Below are 14,902 nucleotides of genomic sequence, written 5' to 3' on the forward strand. Positions count from 1 at the left end.
ATCCTTTTCAGAGAAGGGAGATGTGACATATTAGATATTTATTGTCATATCGAATCAGCCATGTTTTACCGTGACCACAGATACAGGAAAGCAGTCGGTTTGTTTAGTTTTTTTTGCACATTTCGTTTGTACATTTGTCTGTCTGTGCTTTGCAAGTTTCTCTTTTCATTTAGTAGTTAAGTGGGATTTAAAAGGGGTGAGGTGAGGTATATTTGAAATACAAGTGAACCGGCCCTTTAATCTGTCTTAACGAGTTATCGTTTTTGTTCATTCCTTTTCCAGTAGTAAGTTTGACATCCATATCTAGGACAAAGGACATACGTGTTAACATTGGCCTTTAAATGTTGTATATTGTCAAAAACATCCAGACTTTGTGGCATCAAATATTAGTATTTTTTAAAAGGTCCATTCACTTAATTACAGCTCACTAGCTTCTTCTGCCTGAGTTGTAGCTAAATTCAACATGGTCATTGTAATTGAAATGTCAAAGCAGCAAAAGCAGAGGCGTAAACAATACCATTATTGATGGTTGGATTTCATTTAACTAATTCAGGGTCCTGTTGTGCATGCTGGCTCACTGTCACAGCTTACAGGGAATACAACAGAGCCATGTTATTTCTGACATTGTGCTTTTCCTGCTGTGACATCAACATATCTTCTGTGAAAAGGCTTCTTGGTCTCACCAGCATGTAGTTATTGAAATTAAAATGTCTGTTTCAAATGCAGTATCTGTTGATTAAAGGACATACATTCAGTTCATAATAGGCATCCGTTCATATATGTGCATATTTTTGTAAGCAAGTGTTGTTTATATTTGTTACTTCCTCCATCACATCCTTCATTGCTTCTTGAGGCATTAGCCTACACTTTAAAAAAAAGTATAAAAATATAAACCCGGAAATGTTTGTTTTTGCAGCTGATGTAAATGTATTTGTTATTTTTCAATAAAATATACACTCAAGACAAAGGGTATCTAAATAATTTTTAGTTACAGAAAGAAATATGTACACAGGTGCATCTGATTGTACAACAGAACATTTGTGTATCATACATTTATGAGATATGAACAGTGGCGAGCCGTCAGGGCCCTCTAGGCCCTCTCTGAGGGCCTAAGATATTCTACAAAATAATATTTATAAAAACATTAAAACATATTTTTTTTTAGATATATTTTTCATTAGTTTTACCAAAAATAACTTGATTTAAAATAACATTTCCAAAGAAATAAATCCTTCGAATCTGCCAATTCAGTTTCTGTTTGAATGTGAAGGGTTAAATGAAAGAAGCTCGTCTCTGCGAGTTACTGTGAAGAAAGGAGCTGTTGGACGTCCAGCTATGAATTCACAGAGGACCAGCTATAGTAAGTGAACGAGAGAGTAATGTCAAATGACAGTACAATTGACCAATCATAGCTTCCCTCTAAATGGGTGGGTTTTGTTATCGCGGACTTTATAACAAGTTCCGCCCGCTGTGAAGCTTTTCTTGATTCCATAGCAACAACAACTGTCAACAGCGTAAACTCGCCTTCAAAATAAAAGCATGCCAAATTACACTTAAGACATACAACTGCAACGAAAGTAACAAACACAATGCAATATCCTTTTCAATTTTAAGGAACACAAACTGGGTTATTTACAGGTTTTGTTTTGGTTGGTAGAGGGTCGCTTTCATTTTTGCACCCCGGGTCGTTGTTTTGATATTCCGCTGAAGTATACGCTGTTATACGTAATAACTATTTTTTTCTTTATTTTTTCGAGGGAAGGGGTGGGGGTCAGAGGGCTTAGGTATAAAGTCACGGCTCGCCACTGGATATGAACAAGGACATTTCCTGCCAGAGCTCAAGGATCCTTTCTCACATGGAAAATCTACCAAAGGTCCCACTCTCTGGACATTTACCTTCATCTGCAAGAGAGCATTTACATTTTACCAACGTGGAGGAAATTACAGTTAAATCAAGGGAATCAGGATCAATATATATTTTTATTTTAGGCTTTTAAGAGATGCTCATCTTTGTTTTTAATAATATCCCCGACAATTTTCACAAACTTTTGCCAAAAAGGTCAACTGAAGTGACAAGCAGACAAAGAGCAGATTTCACACAGAATTTAATTTGTGAAGCCAATCACATTATCTTTCCCCACAGAGATGAAAACACATTAACAGTTACAGAGCCAAGGTTAAAAAGTGTAACTACTCTGCTTTGCAGTATTGCTCTGATAAACGTTTTGTAGATGTAAAATCCCCAAATCCATCAGTAATACGTACAACGCGTACAATTATCTACCACCAGTGCAATGACAGACGTACTGCAGTATTTTCATTAAATTAAGTTTAATGCTCCAAATGGTTTTTGGTCGGTTAAGTAAATTAATAAATACTCACTTCATAAAACGTGATAAGAGTTCACGTTAGTTCCCATGCGGAGGCTCTGTCCCGACTCCAGCGCCGTTTCCCAGATCCTCTTTTGTTCTAACAATCTCCTCAGTGTTGAAGAAAACAAATGCTAGGACATGCTGCACAGACATGTAATGCTCGCTTCTTTGTGACTGTTCAGTACAGTCAGAAGCCTTACTGATTACATTTCATTTACAGGATTTTTCCCCCTATAGTTTCGAACACAAACCTAGGAGATGCAATATAAATAAACAATGTTCCAAATTAAGGAATCAACCATTTAACAGGAGTACAGTTACAGCCACAACCTAAAACAGAATATTATTTCGTTGAATATTGGCCACATTTAATAGATTCAAAATGTGTTTGACACCGAGTTCTTCTAATACAAAATATCATTTCTTTCCATTGACTAATTCAAAGCTGAAACAACACAACCCAATTAATGAGCGGTTTGTTAGCTACCTCCATGTCTGGAAATTCAATTAGATTTTCAATGGTTTCAGTTGGCTGAATTTATCAGCCTTGCACAAATTGTTTTTTACTTTTGATGACATTTAAAAGTCAAATGAGTAGCAAGAGCTTTTCAAACATTTAAAGCCACTGTTGTCGGATACATGAGATATTTTTCCAGTTATGTGCTTGAAAACAGCTTGCATTGGCGCAGAGGAGGAAAGTTTCAAGGCCAAATGACACATGGCTGGTGATAGCTTTAAATTAGGAAGGTAGACATTTGAATGAAAGGTTACCGGTTTTTAATTGATAAATAGTCTGAGAGAATTTAAGTAGAAAACACTTTCATGACCTTTGACTACTAACTACCTTCAAGCAGCATTTGAGTTTGAACTCCAAATGCTACAGGTGGGCTGTTCAGTGGCAACCTGTGAACAAATCTGGCTGTACTGGTCTGTTCATAGTGACACAGAGTAGCAGTGTAGTTGAAAAAGCATGCACACTGAGAGAAGCGAATAAATAAACATTTAAAAAGACAGACATGATGCTTCCCTCCCCTCATTTAGCCCGCAGTAAAAGAATCTGATCTTTGTTGCATAAGATTAAAAAATAGACTTTCTGTTCCTGTGCAAAAGTCAAGTGTCTTCTGAGCAGTTCATACTGGCCTCTCCATACGAGAAGAGAGCGACAGAGAGAGAAACATCGCCCCCATGTGCGGAGGAACGACTAGTGCAATCTGAACGAAGCGGGCTGGACGGATAATGACACAAAATACTCCTCAGGCTGTAAAGTGGAGAAAGGCAGCACTCAGCCACATATATTCAACAGATCTGTTTGTATTTGTGTGTTTTTTCCACAGGTAAGTGTTAAGGAACTTGACCAATTGTCCCAAAAGCAAGCAAAATTGTCAGATTTAGTTTTGCGAAAACTTCATTAGAGGAAGTGTGGGTGCTCTTAAAAAAAAAGAAAAGAGGGTTAAGCTCGGCCGAAGAATAAATCAAGAGCTATTTAGTCAATCTCACGAGACAAACAACTTCAAATGATGAACAAGCGGAGGGGCTATGATGGCCAATCATCCAGAATTCCTGGTGGCAATGGTTCCAAGAATCCAGAGGTGCACTTAATCCCCGCTGCAGTGTGTGTGTGCTACCTGCAGGAAGGTGTCTTTACTTGCAGATGGCCTCGCTCAGGATGTGCTTGGCGTCAGATCTTTGCAGGTGGAGTGTGTATTCGTACCGGACGGGCGGGGTTACTTGCAGATCACCTCCAGGGCGTCCAGGGTGCGTTTGATGTCCCGGATCTGTGCAGCCAGGGTGTGTATGGGCTGCATGGAGCGGTCCAACTCCTCGCAGCGAGCCATCAGTGTGTACATGCCCTGTTGGAAGGAACACACAAAGCAAGCGATAAAAAAGATGATGCCTTATAGACAGCACCATATGAGGATATTATTCAATGAATGAAAATGTGGTGAATAAGTGTGCTCAGTTCTGCCTTTCTTTTGCTTTGAGTATACGGCTAAAATGCAACACATTGTGTCTAGAATTAAAGTAAATTATTAACAACATTATTCTAATAAAGAAGTAAGATAATGTTTTAACCCCTTTTGTAGTGAAAGTGTATTATTTCGTTCTGTTATAGCCTTTTTTGTCAATGGAGAAAACACACACATACACACACATTGTCACCTTTATGCTCATATCCACAGACTCCCCCAGGCTGTCCACAGAGTCCCTGTAGGTCTGGATGTAGCCCACACTCAGAGCCGTCATCTGGATGAACACACAGATGTACAGAGTTACATTTGTTACACAAATCCAATAGTGAGCGATGACACTGAAAACAAGCCTAATGCATTTTATAACAACTCACATTCTGGATGGTGCCATTGAGGCTCCGCATCATCATCTCCACGCTGTGCGACACTTCCTGGGTGTGTCTCTCAAGATCCAATAGGACAGAAGGATCAATGGGGGGGATGTCTGCTGGTCTCCGTGACGACCCCCGGCTTCGGTAAATGGGACCGGAACAGTCCGCTGGTAAGAGGAAATTACAAAATGAGGGGGCCTATTATGCTCAATTTAAGGTTTCATATTTAGATTTTGTGCCTCTACTGTGAATTAAAAAGCCCAGTCTGCTCTGATTGGTTAACTGGCTGGCTCTGTTATGATTGGTCAACCACTAATAGATGTCCCGTCCCTTACCTATCACATACAATGTATTGGAGAACTAGCCAATAGAAATGCGAGGGTTACATTGTGATGTCACTATGTCACGGAAGTTAACAAAGGACTACAATGGAAGCGTTTCAGGAGTGGAGGGAGTTGTGGATGTTTGCAGCCCATTCACATGCACATAAACCTTTATAAAACACTACAGGAAATAAAAACCCAAAAGAGCATGATAGGAACGCTTTAGAAATGACAAGAAAACTAGGAAAATAGATCAAATAAAAACACACACACATAAAGTCAAAAGAAACTGATTAATTATTCCTATTTACTGAAACAGCTGCTCTGCCAAAACAGAATAAAACAAATCATGGCACTGAATTAAAAGAACAGATGTGCCTTGTTGCGTTTTGGAATACACAAAATAAAAGTGTCCCAAAGGAGGAAGACGCAGGGTTCAGTGTCTGAAAGCGATCCCTGTCGGGCTGCAGCAGCACCTCCATTATAAATGTCTCCAGTCCAAACAAAGTCTGAGTCATGCCTCCTAATTGAATCAGCAGGTAGAGGGAATGAGCTGCAACAGAGGGCGTATTGACTGTGTCGCTCTGTTTAAATTGAGTGGCCAGTTAATCTGACCCTTCATTTTTCCTCTGAGTGAAGGGCAGCGGTTCAGCGTCTTTCTCCTGGAAAATGTGACAGGACAGATGGCTGATAATGGAGCTGCTGGGCTCACAGACAACCTGCTGATTCTATAGACGTGATTTAATCTCTGACGTTGCTGTGAATGTGTGACCTTTTCGAAAACCATCTCGGTTTCAGTTCCTCTGGGCCTCTGCTGCTCGTTAAAAAACAGACTGAGGCTAATTTAATCCACCAGGAACAAGTGGGAAGAAGGAGAGAGCAAGGGCAAAGAGAGTTCATCACAATTTAATTATTCATCTAAAAATGTCACAGAGAGAGAACTCTAAGAAATGATAACACTTTCATTTCATTCAATAACCTGAGATTTCCTTGTTCAAGCAAAGGTTACTCCTTCAAACAAATCCCTTTTTATGTCCTTCAAATTGTATGACAAAGAGCCACTTTCAAATAATATAATGATGTAGTCTACATGTGAGTGTCTCTCAATGTTGCCTTTGCTGAATGGGTCGCAAAACTCAAACCTGTAGAACAAAAGAGAGACAGACTTTTTCAGTATAAATATGGCACCAGATAATCTATCCGATTAAACAAGTCGCAAACATTTTGATGCTTTTTTTGCAACTTCCATTCAATTGTGTTTGCACTGTTACCACAAAACCACATTTCATAATCATTCAAGTTTACGGTCCAACCAACAAGCTTTTGACTGTTATAAAGATGCTGCACTGATCTTCAAACAAAGCTATGGTGAGTTCACAGTGAACTTCTTCATGGACTCCATATATATCTCAGTCATACATCAGTATCGCACTTGCCTCCTTAAAGTCATTCAGATGATGAATGTCAGCATCACTTTCGACAGACACAGTGATTCATTCGGTAAGACAGCGAATCGATTCTCTGCTACTGTTTTTGGGTAAGACATGACCAAAGTTATAAATACATGTGGCTGAAAGAGTGGCTGACTCAGCATTTAATCCTCTGCAGGGAAAAACTGTCTGTGTATCTTACCTCGTTCACACCAACGCAACTCCGGTTCAAGCTCCGTGCGAGAGCTTTTCAGGTTCAGAACCGGTTCTTCGGTTTAGCTCCGGCTCTTTTAACACCGCCCAGAGTCCGACTGGAGCTGCGTAATTGCGTCATTGTTTGCGTCATGACGTAACCGTTTGCGTGCCTGCTTCATAAAGCCGAACCGCGCGGAAAGCCCTCAAAGCTGACACCGACAACAACAACAATGGCCGATTGTGGTCCAGCTTTCCAGCTTCCTCTGTACCTCTTCGGAGGACCAGATTCCCAGTAGGTAACTGGTCTCTTCAGTGGACCACTGCTGCTTGTTAAGTTTCTCGTTGTATACAAACTGGATAAAACGCAGGCTTTTTGTTGTTGTTCAGGAGTTGATCCCTGCCCACGCCCCTGCCTCGACGTAAGCGTGACGTATGCGGTGCTTTTGCTCTGGCCGGAAAAATTTTTGGTGCTCGAAATGAACCGGATTCCGGAGCTAAGAGGCTGCTCCGCTGCGGTGTGAAGAGGAAAACCCAGTGCTTTTCAAGCTCCAGCTCTGAACCGGCCCTGAAACACCGTTGGTGTGAATGATGTATCTGACTGCTGTTTCAGCCCAACTGCCTCTCCAAATGCTATTAACCTGTGAAAATCATTTCTGAAGCCTCAATTTGAAGAGTTCATCTGTTAGACCAGTGGTTCTCAAACCTTTTCTGTCAGGCCCCCCCTTTGGAGAGAAAAATAAGTCGGGCCCCCCCAACACAAATAGTCAGGCTCAGTGGCGGCGCCAGATATTTCTTTTGGGGGTGCTGTGGGGTAGCTTGACATTTCATAGAGGGTGCTCAAACATTTAGGGTTTTCCATTAATGTACCGGTCGCTACAGTTGAATATTCTACTGCAACACTCCCCGCACATATACACAATGTGACAATTACAATGAAGGCTTATGGCATATAGGTGTAAGCAGGGGTAAGGTGCTATTTTTATATGTCCCCCGCCCCGGTGCACTCTCTCTCTCTCTCTCGCGTGCACGCACACAAAATGGCTCGTTCCACACACACACAGAGCCGAGCTTTAATGAAACACAGAGACCCAGACGTAATAGTACTGTATCATTTTCGAATCAATAATTTTTGAAATTATGATTACAGGGCTCGACATTAAGGACTGCCCGATGGCCCGGGGCCATCTAGTATTTAGCTCGGGCAATGAAGCCTCACCTGCTGGTTGCCCGATCGGGCAATCTTATTATGCCAGTATCATGCAGCTCACGGATCCAGTAATGAGTGACCCGACAGTAAAACTAAACATATCTATAACTAGTTACGGTAGTTTGAGAGGTAATTAAAATAGCTACGTGTGATATTCTAACCTGAAGTGTGTGTTTTGTCCGCTCACCGCTGCATGTGATCATGCAGCGCTGCGTCTCGACTCGTCAGCAGCAGCTAATCTCTCTCTCCCGTCAGATTAGACTTCACTCGCGTTTATGTCCATATCGATCAGATCCAGCTAGTTCTAGCTAATGATATGACTACCTGCTTATTAAAAGACACCTAAACAATAAGTGTCGCTATGCAACTGGGTGATCACAAAGTATAGCGCAGCATTATGCATTTTTTTACATGCCCACCGGAACCCCGAAGCATTACCAACAGATCAACGCACAATCTACCCAGACAGGACATCTCTTTCTCCACATTAAGTGTTAGACATTAGAATTGACTATTCTTGTCTGTCACATACTCTTCTTGTCTGTCACATAAGTGGCGCAACTGAAGCGGTATTGCGCTAAATGGAAATTATTTTGACCAAAGAGATTTAGATTTGCCGGCTAACGGGAACTCTGACGTCGCCTTTTTGTGTGCTTCGCGGATGCGCTCGGCTCCTCTCGACTGCTGCTCGGGTCTGCTCGGTCAGCTTCCGGATGAGGAAGCATTCATTCGACCAACTTACAGTAGATAACATTACAAACATTTTTAACAGGGGCCATAATAGTGTAAATAATGTTTGTTTTGGCAGTTATAACTGAATTTAATGTTTTCTACTTTTTTACTTTTGGGAAGGCATTTGCCTTCATCAGATGGAAAGTGTCTTGACCAACAACTTAAGTATTTCTTATAGCTATGCAGGGCATGCAAGCGAGCAAACACAAACAAGAACAAACAAACAAGTGAAATGAAGAATAAAATTGAAATTGTACAATATAATATTGTGGTGGTTCATCTTATAATTCAGTCTTGAGAATGTACCAGACAGCATCTACAGTAAGACCTTCAAAAATATTTTCTTTTCTAGGGGGAGGCCCCCCAAACCCTTCGTGCCATTTCGTCCGCGCGAATTTTTCAGGGCAATCTCTATTGGGCTCAGGGCCATCTGTAAATTAGCTTAGATGGCCCACAGGGCCTCCTGGTCTCTTGCGCCCCCCCTGTCATGCCTCTGCACCCCCCACTTTGGGAACCACTGTGTTAGACCCTCCTGAAAAACACAGTAATGAAAGCAACGTACATAGAGGCAACATGCATATCATCTATGTCAATCAGTATATATACTGCACGAACACACGTTCTTAGCACAAATGCAAAACAAGCACAAACTGTAAAAGTACATGAAATGCACTCACATTATTACACTCGTATGCACACCTACTTCTCTTCACACACTTACAGGAGTTCTAAATCCTTTCCATATAAGGATTATTAATTTAAATAAAATGTGTAGATTATTGAGTGAGATGTATTTTAAATTGGTTATGAATTACAATAATTAAAAGAAGAAAATTAACTGTGTTTGCTGAAATGAAACCGTTTAAGGTTCTGCCTCAGCTTCATACTCACAGTCGCTGCAGTCGAGACTGGGCTTGGAGCTCATCTTGATTTTCTGCTCCAGGTTCTTGCAGATGAAGTGAGTCAGATCCCCCTCCTGGTGGACCGTCCCCTCTAGCTCCAGAGCCGAGGAGATGGTGGCTCGTCGGCCCTCTGACTGACCCCCTCTGCCCCCTCCTCTGGCCCCCAAACCACCTGAGGGGAAAACGCAAACAACGGATGGATAAAATTGTAAAAAAGTTCCAGAACCTACTGATTTCCAAATGTTTATGTTCATTTACATACACTAAAGGGATGAGCCACACTGCAACACACACAACATCAAATCTACCTCCACACGATTGGCTGATTTCATCCAGGCTCTTGCTGTCCTGCATCCCCCGGACGTTGCGTACCCAGACCTGGGCCATGACGTGGGGGGGGCAGGGGAGTTCGTCTGAGGGAAGAAGAGGAGGCGGGGTGGAGGAAGAGGACGAGGTGCTGGGACCAGGGGCGGAGGAGGAGTAGTGTCGTGAAGACTGAAAAGCAGGAGAGGAAGTAAAGAGGAACGGTTACATTTCTGCTTATTCAATGATGCTGACAGATCATTAGGAAACCAGCTTTAAAGCTTCACATCTCTTCTCTATGATCAAAAGTTTATTGTCTCATCCTCAAGCATTAGAATTATGATCCACTCTTCTTTAAAAGCCAACAGTTCATTCCTAAAGGCTCTAAAGCATTTACTTACATTGACCTTTGTTCAGGAGGAGTTCATTACATCTCATGACCGGTACTATCTCTTCAATCCATCTGCTCCTGCTGGTACATGTAATCTGCTAAAGGACAATATAATCACCTCTACCCTTTTTCTCCCTCCTGCTCGTTGATGAATCCACTTTTTTTCATTCTTCTCATCTTCCTCTTCATCCTGTTTCTCCTTCTCTCCATCTTCCTCCTCGTCTCGGCTGTCGGTGTCCGTCTCCCTCGGCTGTCTGTCCGACGTGGCAGGGCCTTCTCGGGGAGGTAACTCTTTGAAGTGTGCTCGCTGTGCAGGGACCCACAGCAGAGCTGCACCAGGAGGCCCTACAGTGTTAGAGGCCTCATGAATATCTGTGTCTTTGGAGCCAGATTCTGAGTCCTCTGAGTCTCCTGTGCATGTGGCAGCAGGGAGGGAGGCGTCCGGCTCGTCAGAAGAGCGTAACGATAAACTAGATGTTCTACCATTATTCAATGTCTCTGAGTCCAAGCAGCCTTCGCCATCGTAAACTTTGTTCTCCACATCTACGTGGTTGTCAGTGTCCTCTGATCCCTCTCCAGGACAGGGCACTCTGCTGCCCCCACATTTCACCGAGGTCGGATCATGAGGGCCGTTTTCTGGAGAGATGGGGGCCACATCCCCATTAGCTGTTTCTGGCACGTCTGTGCCAATCACAGGGGAGAGACTCATCCCTCCGCCTGTTGGAGGAGGGATAGAGACTGTTAGACATTATTACATCTATATTGAATCCATTATCCAATTAGGGTGGAGTTACCATACTTCTATGAACCACTGCTTAATAGGGCCGCTGGGTATTATGGTTATAAAGGACCACTGCTTATGTGGTATCTGAGATGTACTACTCGTACTCATTTGTAACCCTTTCTCTGTTACTGGATCAGGAATAGAACAAAGGAAACATTATAGTCTGCTGCAAGAGAAGTTTATTAACACAACTTTTATATTCTTAAAAAGGAAGTGTTGAGAAACGGCTGTAACCATAACCTAACAATGCTGCGGTTTATGAATTGGCATGCCTCATTAAGAAAATACATGAAATCAAATTGGTTTTAAGTCGACTATACTCCATTTTAGAGCAGAGAGAAAATGTGACCCTTGCACAATGTAATTGCTCCTGAATTTCCCCCTGACACCGTTTTCGAAAGCTGAACACGTTTAAGGGTTGGTGTTGAATATTTACTGGATATTGTATTGTATGCATTGCTGGGGTGTGGCAGTTGTTTGTATTGTTTATGTTTATTGTTCCATCAGTGTTTATGATGCCCTGTTGGCTAAGTTACATTTGAAAAAGAGATTCTACTTTTATTTAGCTAAAGTAACGGATATATCTGCATACACCTTATCATTGTGTTCCATTGTATCCTATTCATGTCATTATACACTATTGAACCACAACAGTAGCTGTTGTATGGAGAGGTTTATGGATTACAGTTACTTTTGGTTAGGTCTGAAATTACGTAATATAAGGTTGCTTAGCTTAGCATTAGCTTGGACTCAAACTTACTTGGTGTTTACAGTGGCTTGCATTGCATTTTCAAGCCTTTAGTAAACAACGCCTCTGGAGGTTGAGCAAAGGCAAGTGGGTCAAGACTACAGCGCGAAACAAACAAACAGGAACAAAGAAGAGAAAAATACATAAAGGGCTGCCTGCCAGCGTTGAGGAAGTTGATGTGCTGCTGTCATTAGCCGCCTAGCACAGCTAACGTTAGCTGTCCAGGCCTTTAAACCACAATGCTTTGACAGCACGTCTTCTATTTTCGCACACTCTTACACGACAACACGAACCTTTTTGTAAACAACGCTACGTATCTATTAATAAGGTCATACAGTAGTTGGAGAGAACATCATTTAATAAAGAAAACACTCACCAGTGTAGTTCCTGTTCCGAAAAATGTAAGCAACAACCGAGTCCGACCAGCAAATCCCTCCCCACGAATCTGAAGGGAACAGTTCCACCTTGCAAAAATAAAAGCGTTTGATGCAAAAATAATAGCAATCTTCTTGTTTGCATGTTCATTTCTATTGACATAGCAGTATTTAAATCCGAACTACATTTTTCCAGCTTAGGTGTGGTTTGTGCTAAGCAACACTAACTCTCTCTTGCTTTGGCTATGTGAGTTTATCTCTATCCACACCATGAAGGTTCATCCTGCATGTAACTCTGTTCTCCCACAGATGGAGACAAACACCGCTAAAACATCCTTCCAAAGGATACAAGTTGAATTTAGGTTATTTCATATATTAAATGCAAAGAAGCAGTTTCTGCTAATGGTCTGACTCTGACCACTTGGTGAGGGCAGTAAGAAGGAAAACAAATATTTTTTAAAGATACTTATAGGATATATCAAACTTTTTTAATTAATTTGAGTGAAAGCTGTATCTCTTTTTATACCTTTTACATATCCTGTTTTGATTGTGTCTTAATGTAATTTTAAGTTGCTCCAACAGCCACTTTGCAATTAAATATTTGATCCTCTCTTCAAAAAAAGCTGGAGGGCAAAGTGTTGATTGCATGCTGTTTATAGTAACCGTCTTTCAGACAAAGTCTGCTCAATTTGTAAGCTCTAAGAGGGTATGATGACCATTCAAGACTTACATTACAATGACAACATTTCAATGTAAAGAAAAGCTGGGAATTAATAGAATCCCGAATAGAATTAAATATATAAATATAAATTAATAGAGTTAACAACATGATACTTCTTTGAAGATTTTCCCAGAATTTACCATTTTGGAATATGATTGTTATGTATTTAAACATAAAATCACTTTTTGCGAGATTATGCTCAAAGTATGGTCTTACAAATAGTCTTCCTATCAATACCAGTCCTTATTAAAGTCAGTTTCCTGTCTACAAAAGACAATCAGGATACATGTGTGTAATTGAATCAGAGGCAACACTGCTGTTCTTCCTATGTCTCATAAACCATTGATGAATTAAAGAAACGTGCTTGAATTTATTTGAATTGATGGTTAACAGACTGGATGGGGGTTTAAATAATGAGAAGGTCCTGGCTCTGCTTGGCTTTTCCTCCAAACTGGAAGCTGGGCAGCCTCTGTGGTTTTCAAACCTTTAAATTGGACAGAAATGACAAACACTGCTGCTGCAGAGGAGAGAGGATTCAAAAACCACACTGTTACCACATCTAAAGATCTCGTAACATTTCTAATCTAGCCAATCCATGCAGGCCAGCTGCTCCCTCTCTCTGTGGTGATTTGGCTTTTTTATCTCATTTGTTCCTTCTGCTTTTGTGCCAGACATCAAAGTGAGAGATATTTACCTAAAGGCAATTAGACCTTTGAAATAAGCCAATGATTTCCAGAGAATAGCACATTTAAAAATCACTCCGACCTTCACCACATTTTAGTGTTCATTGTGATGAGAATACTGGCAGAGGGAAGCTTTTTTAACAATAAAGTAACCGCCACCAGAAAGGCACCATTTAGGAAAATGAGGCATGCAAAGCAAAGTGAAAGCATGTGCCTTCAAACAGATGTGGGGTTTCCATAATGGAATCTGTAGACATGCATGCTGCACTTTATTAACCGAAATAACAGTGAGGGTCCATAAATCATATTCCTATTAATCACAAATATGAATTGCATACCCGCTCAGGAGCAGTTCGGAGACATTTTATCGTTCCAGCCACAAAAACGGCTTTCTTGTGTTACTTATCGGCTCACAAAACCAGGAAGTATTCATGTTATATCAGCCAATTAGGTATATATTATTAATAAAAGGCCCCACACTTTTAACATCATTATTTTTGTTTAAATACCTTAGATCAGTTTGATCTAAAGTGGCGTGTATCTGTGGTAAACACATTTAACTTTTAATGGAACACAGGCATGAACATTTTCTTTGTGTAAGCAACAGGAGGTTACCACAGGTATTTCCAAATTCAACACCATCTTCAGTTTTTTTGGGGGGGGGGTATTGATGTCTAGTAAGGCTTGTGGTAGGAACAAAAGGTTTAGCTTTGAATTGGAACTTCAAGGACATTTAGAAAGGTTGTTTTTGCTATTGTATAAGAAAATGCAATCATCTACAGTAGAATGCTCAACCGGAAGATCCAGTGGTTACAAGTCAGGGGGAAGGACATCATCAAATACAGAAGTCTGAGGAAGTGTGTGCATACTCAGAAACCGTAAAGTCCTTAAAAAACGTTGAGGCATTTGGCGGTAAAATTAAATATCAAGCTTGAGCAGACAGTTTTATCCAGCATGAGAGCATCACTGAAAGGGATACGGTGGTGAAGTGCACGAACCCCATCAAATGAGTCACTTTGTGGCAAACTCCAAAAGCAGCTCTTCCTGACTGATTGTTTCCTACGCCGATTTTATTTGATGCACATTCCAACCATGCTGTATGTTTTTTATTGAATCCTTTGGAGAGAACAGAACATTCCAATAAATATGAATCCATTCTGAGTCACCACTTCAGTACATTACATCAGACTTCATTTAACAGATTTTATACAAAGTGACTTGCAATAAGTGCAATCAACCTTAATGATACAAACTCAGCAAGAAACAGCTAGTAACCTGAACGCTCATTTACTTCAAATAAGCCAAATAATTGTACAGTAAGTGCTGGTGCATTACTTTAAATGAGCTGAACCTTTTTGGTAATAATGTGAGGAGAAGATGGAGATACGCTTTTGGA

At 41.0% G+C, this 14,902-nt stretch overlaps 1 protein-coding gene across 3 annotated transcripts; it reads right to left on the reverse strand.

Annotated features, from left to right (window-relative positions):
* Window positions 1–968: 968 nt before the first annotated feature.
* On the reverse strand, window positions 969–12,171 carry borcs6 (BLOC-1 related complex subunit 6). 3 transcript variants are annotated; one of them, XM_079678207.1, is made up of 7 exons: window positions 12,105–12,171; window positions 10,321–10,913; window positions 9,811–9,997; window positions 9,492–9,674; window positions 4,717–4,880; window positions 4,533–4,616; window positions 969–4,222 (listed from the first exon to the last, which is right to left on the reverse strand). In XM_079678207.1, the coding sequence occupies exons 2-7, from the start codon at window positions 10,903–10,905 to the stop codon at window positions 4,097–4,099; spliced, it is 1,329 nt and encodes a 442-aa protein (XP_079534333.1). In that variant the 5' UTR covers window positions 10,906–10,913; window positions 12,105–12,171; the 3' UTR covers window positions 969–4,096. The 3 variants fall into 3 exon arrangements, with proteins under 3 accessions (XP_079534333.1, XP_079534331.1, XP_079534332.1); XM_079678205.1 differs by having other exon boundaries at window positions 10,315–10,913; XM_079678206.1 differs by lacking the exon at window positions 12,105–12,171 and adding an exon at window positions 11,741–11,834 and having other exon boundaries at window positions 10,315–10,913.
* Window positions 12,172–14,902: the final 2,731 nt, after the last annotated feature.

Source organism: Notothenia rossii, assembly GCF_949606895.1.
Source record: "Notothenia rossii genome assembly, chromosome: 4".
NCBI classification, from domain to species: domain Eukaryota; kingdom Metazoa; phylum Chordata; class Actinopteri; order Perciformes; family Nototheniidae; genus Notothenia; species Notothenia rossii.

Excerpts from the sequence above, each read along its gene's own strand:
- borcs6 (XM_079678205.1), bottom strand. The coding sequence starts at position 10,905 with ATGAGTCTCTCCCCTGTGATTGGCACAGACGTGCCAGAAACAGCTAAT. Across the intron at positions 4,617-4,716 it reads TCAATGGCACCATCCAGAAT|ATGACGGCTCTGAGTGTGGG; the intron begins GTGAGTTGTTAT and ends GTGTTCATCCAG. Across the intron at positions 4,223-4,532 it reads CTGTGGATATGAGCATAAAG|GGCATGTACACACTGATGGC; the intron begins GTGACAATGTGT and ends TCCTTCCAACAG.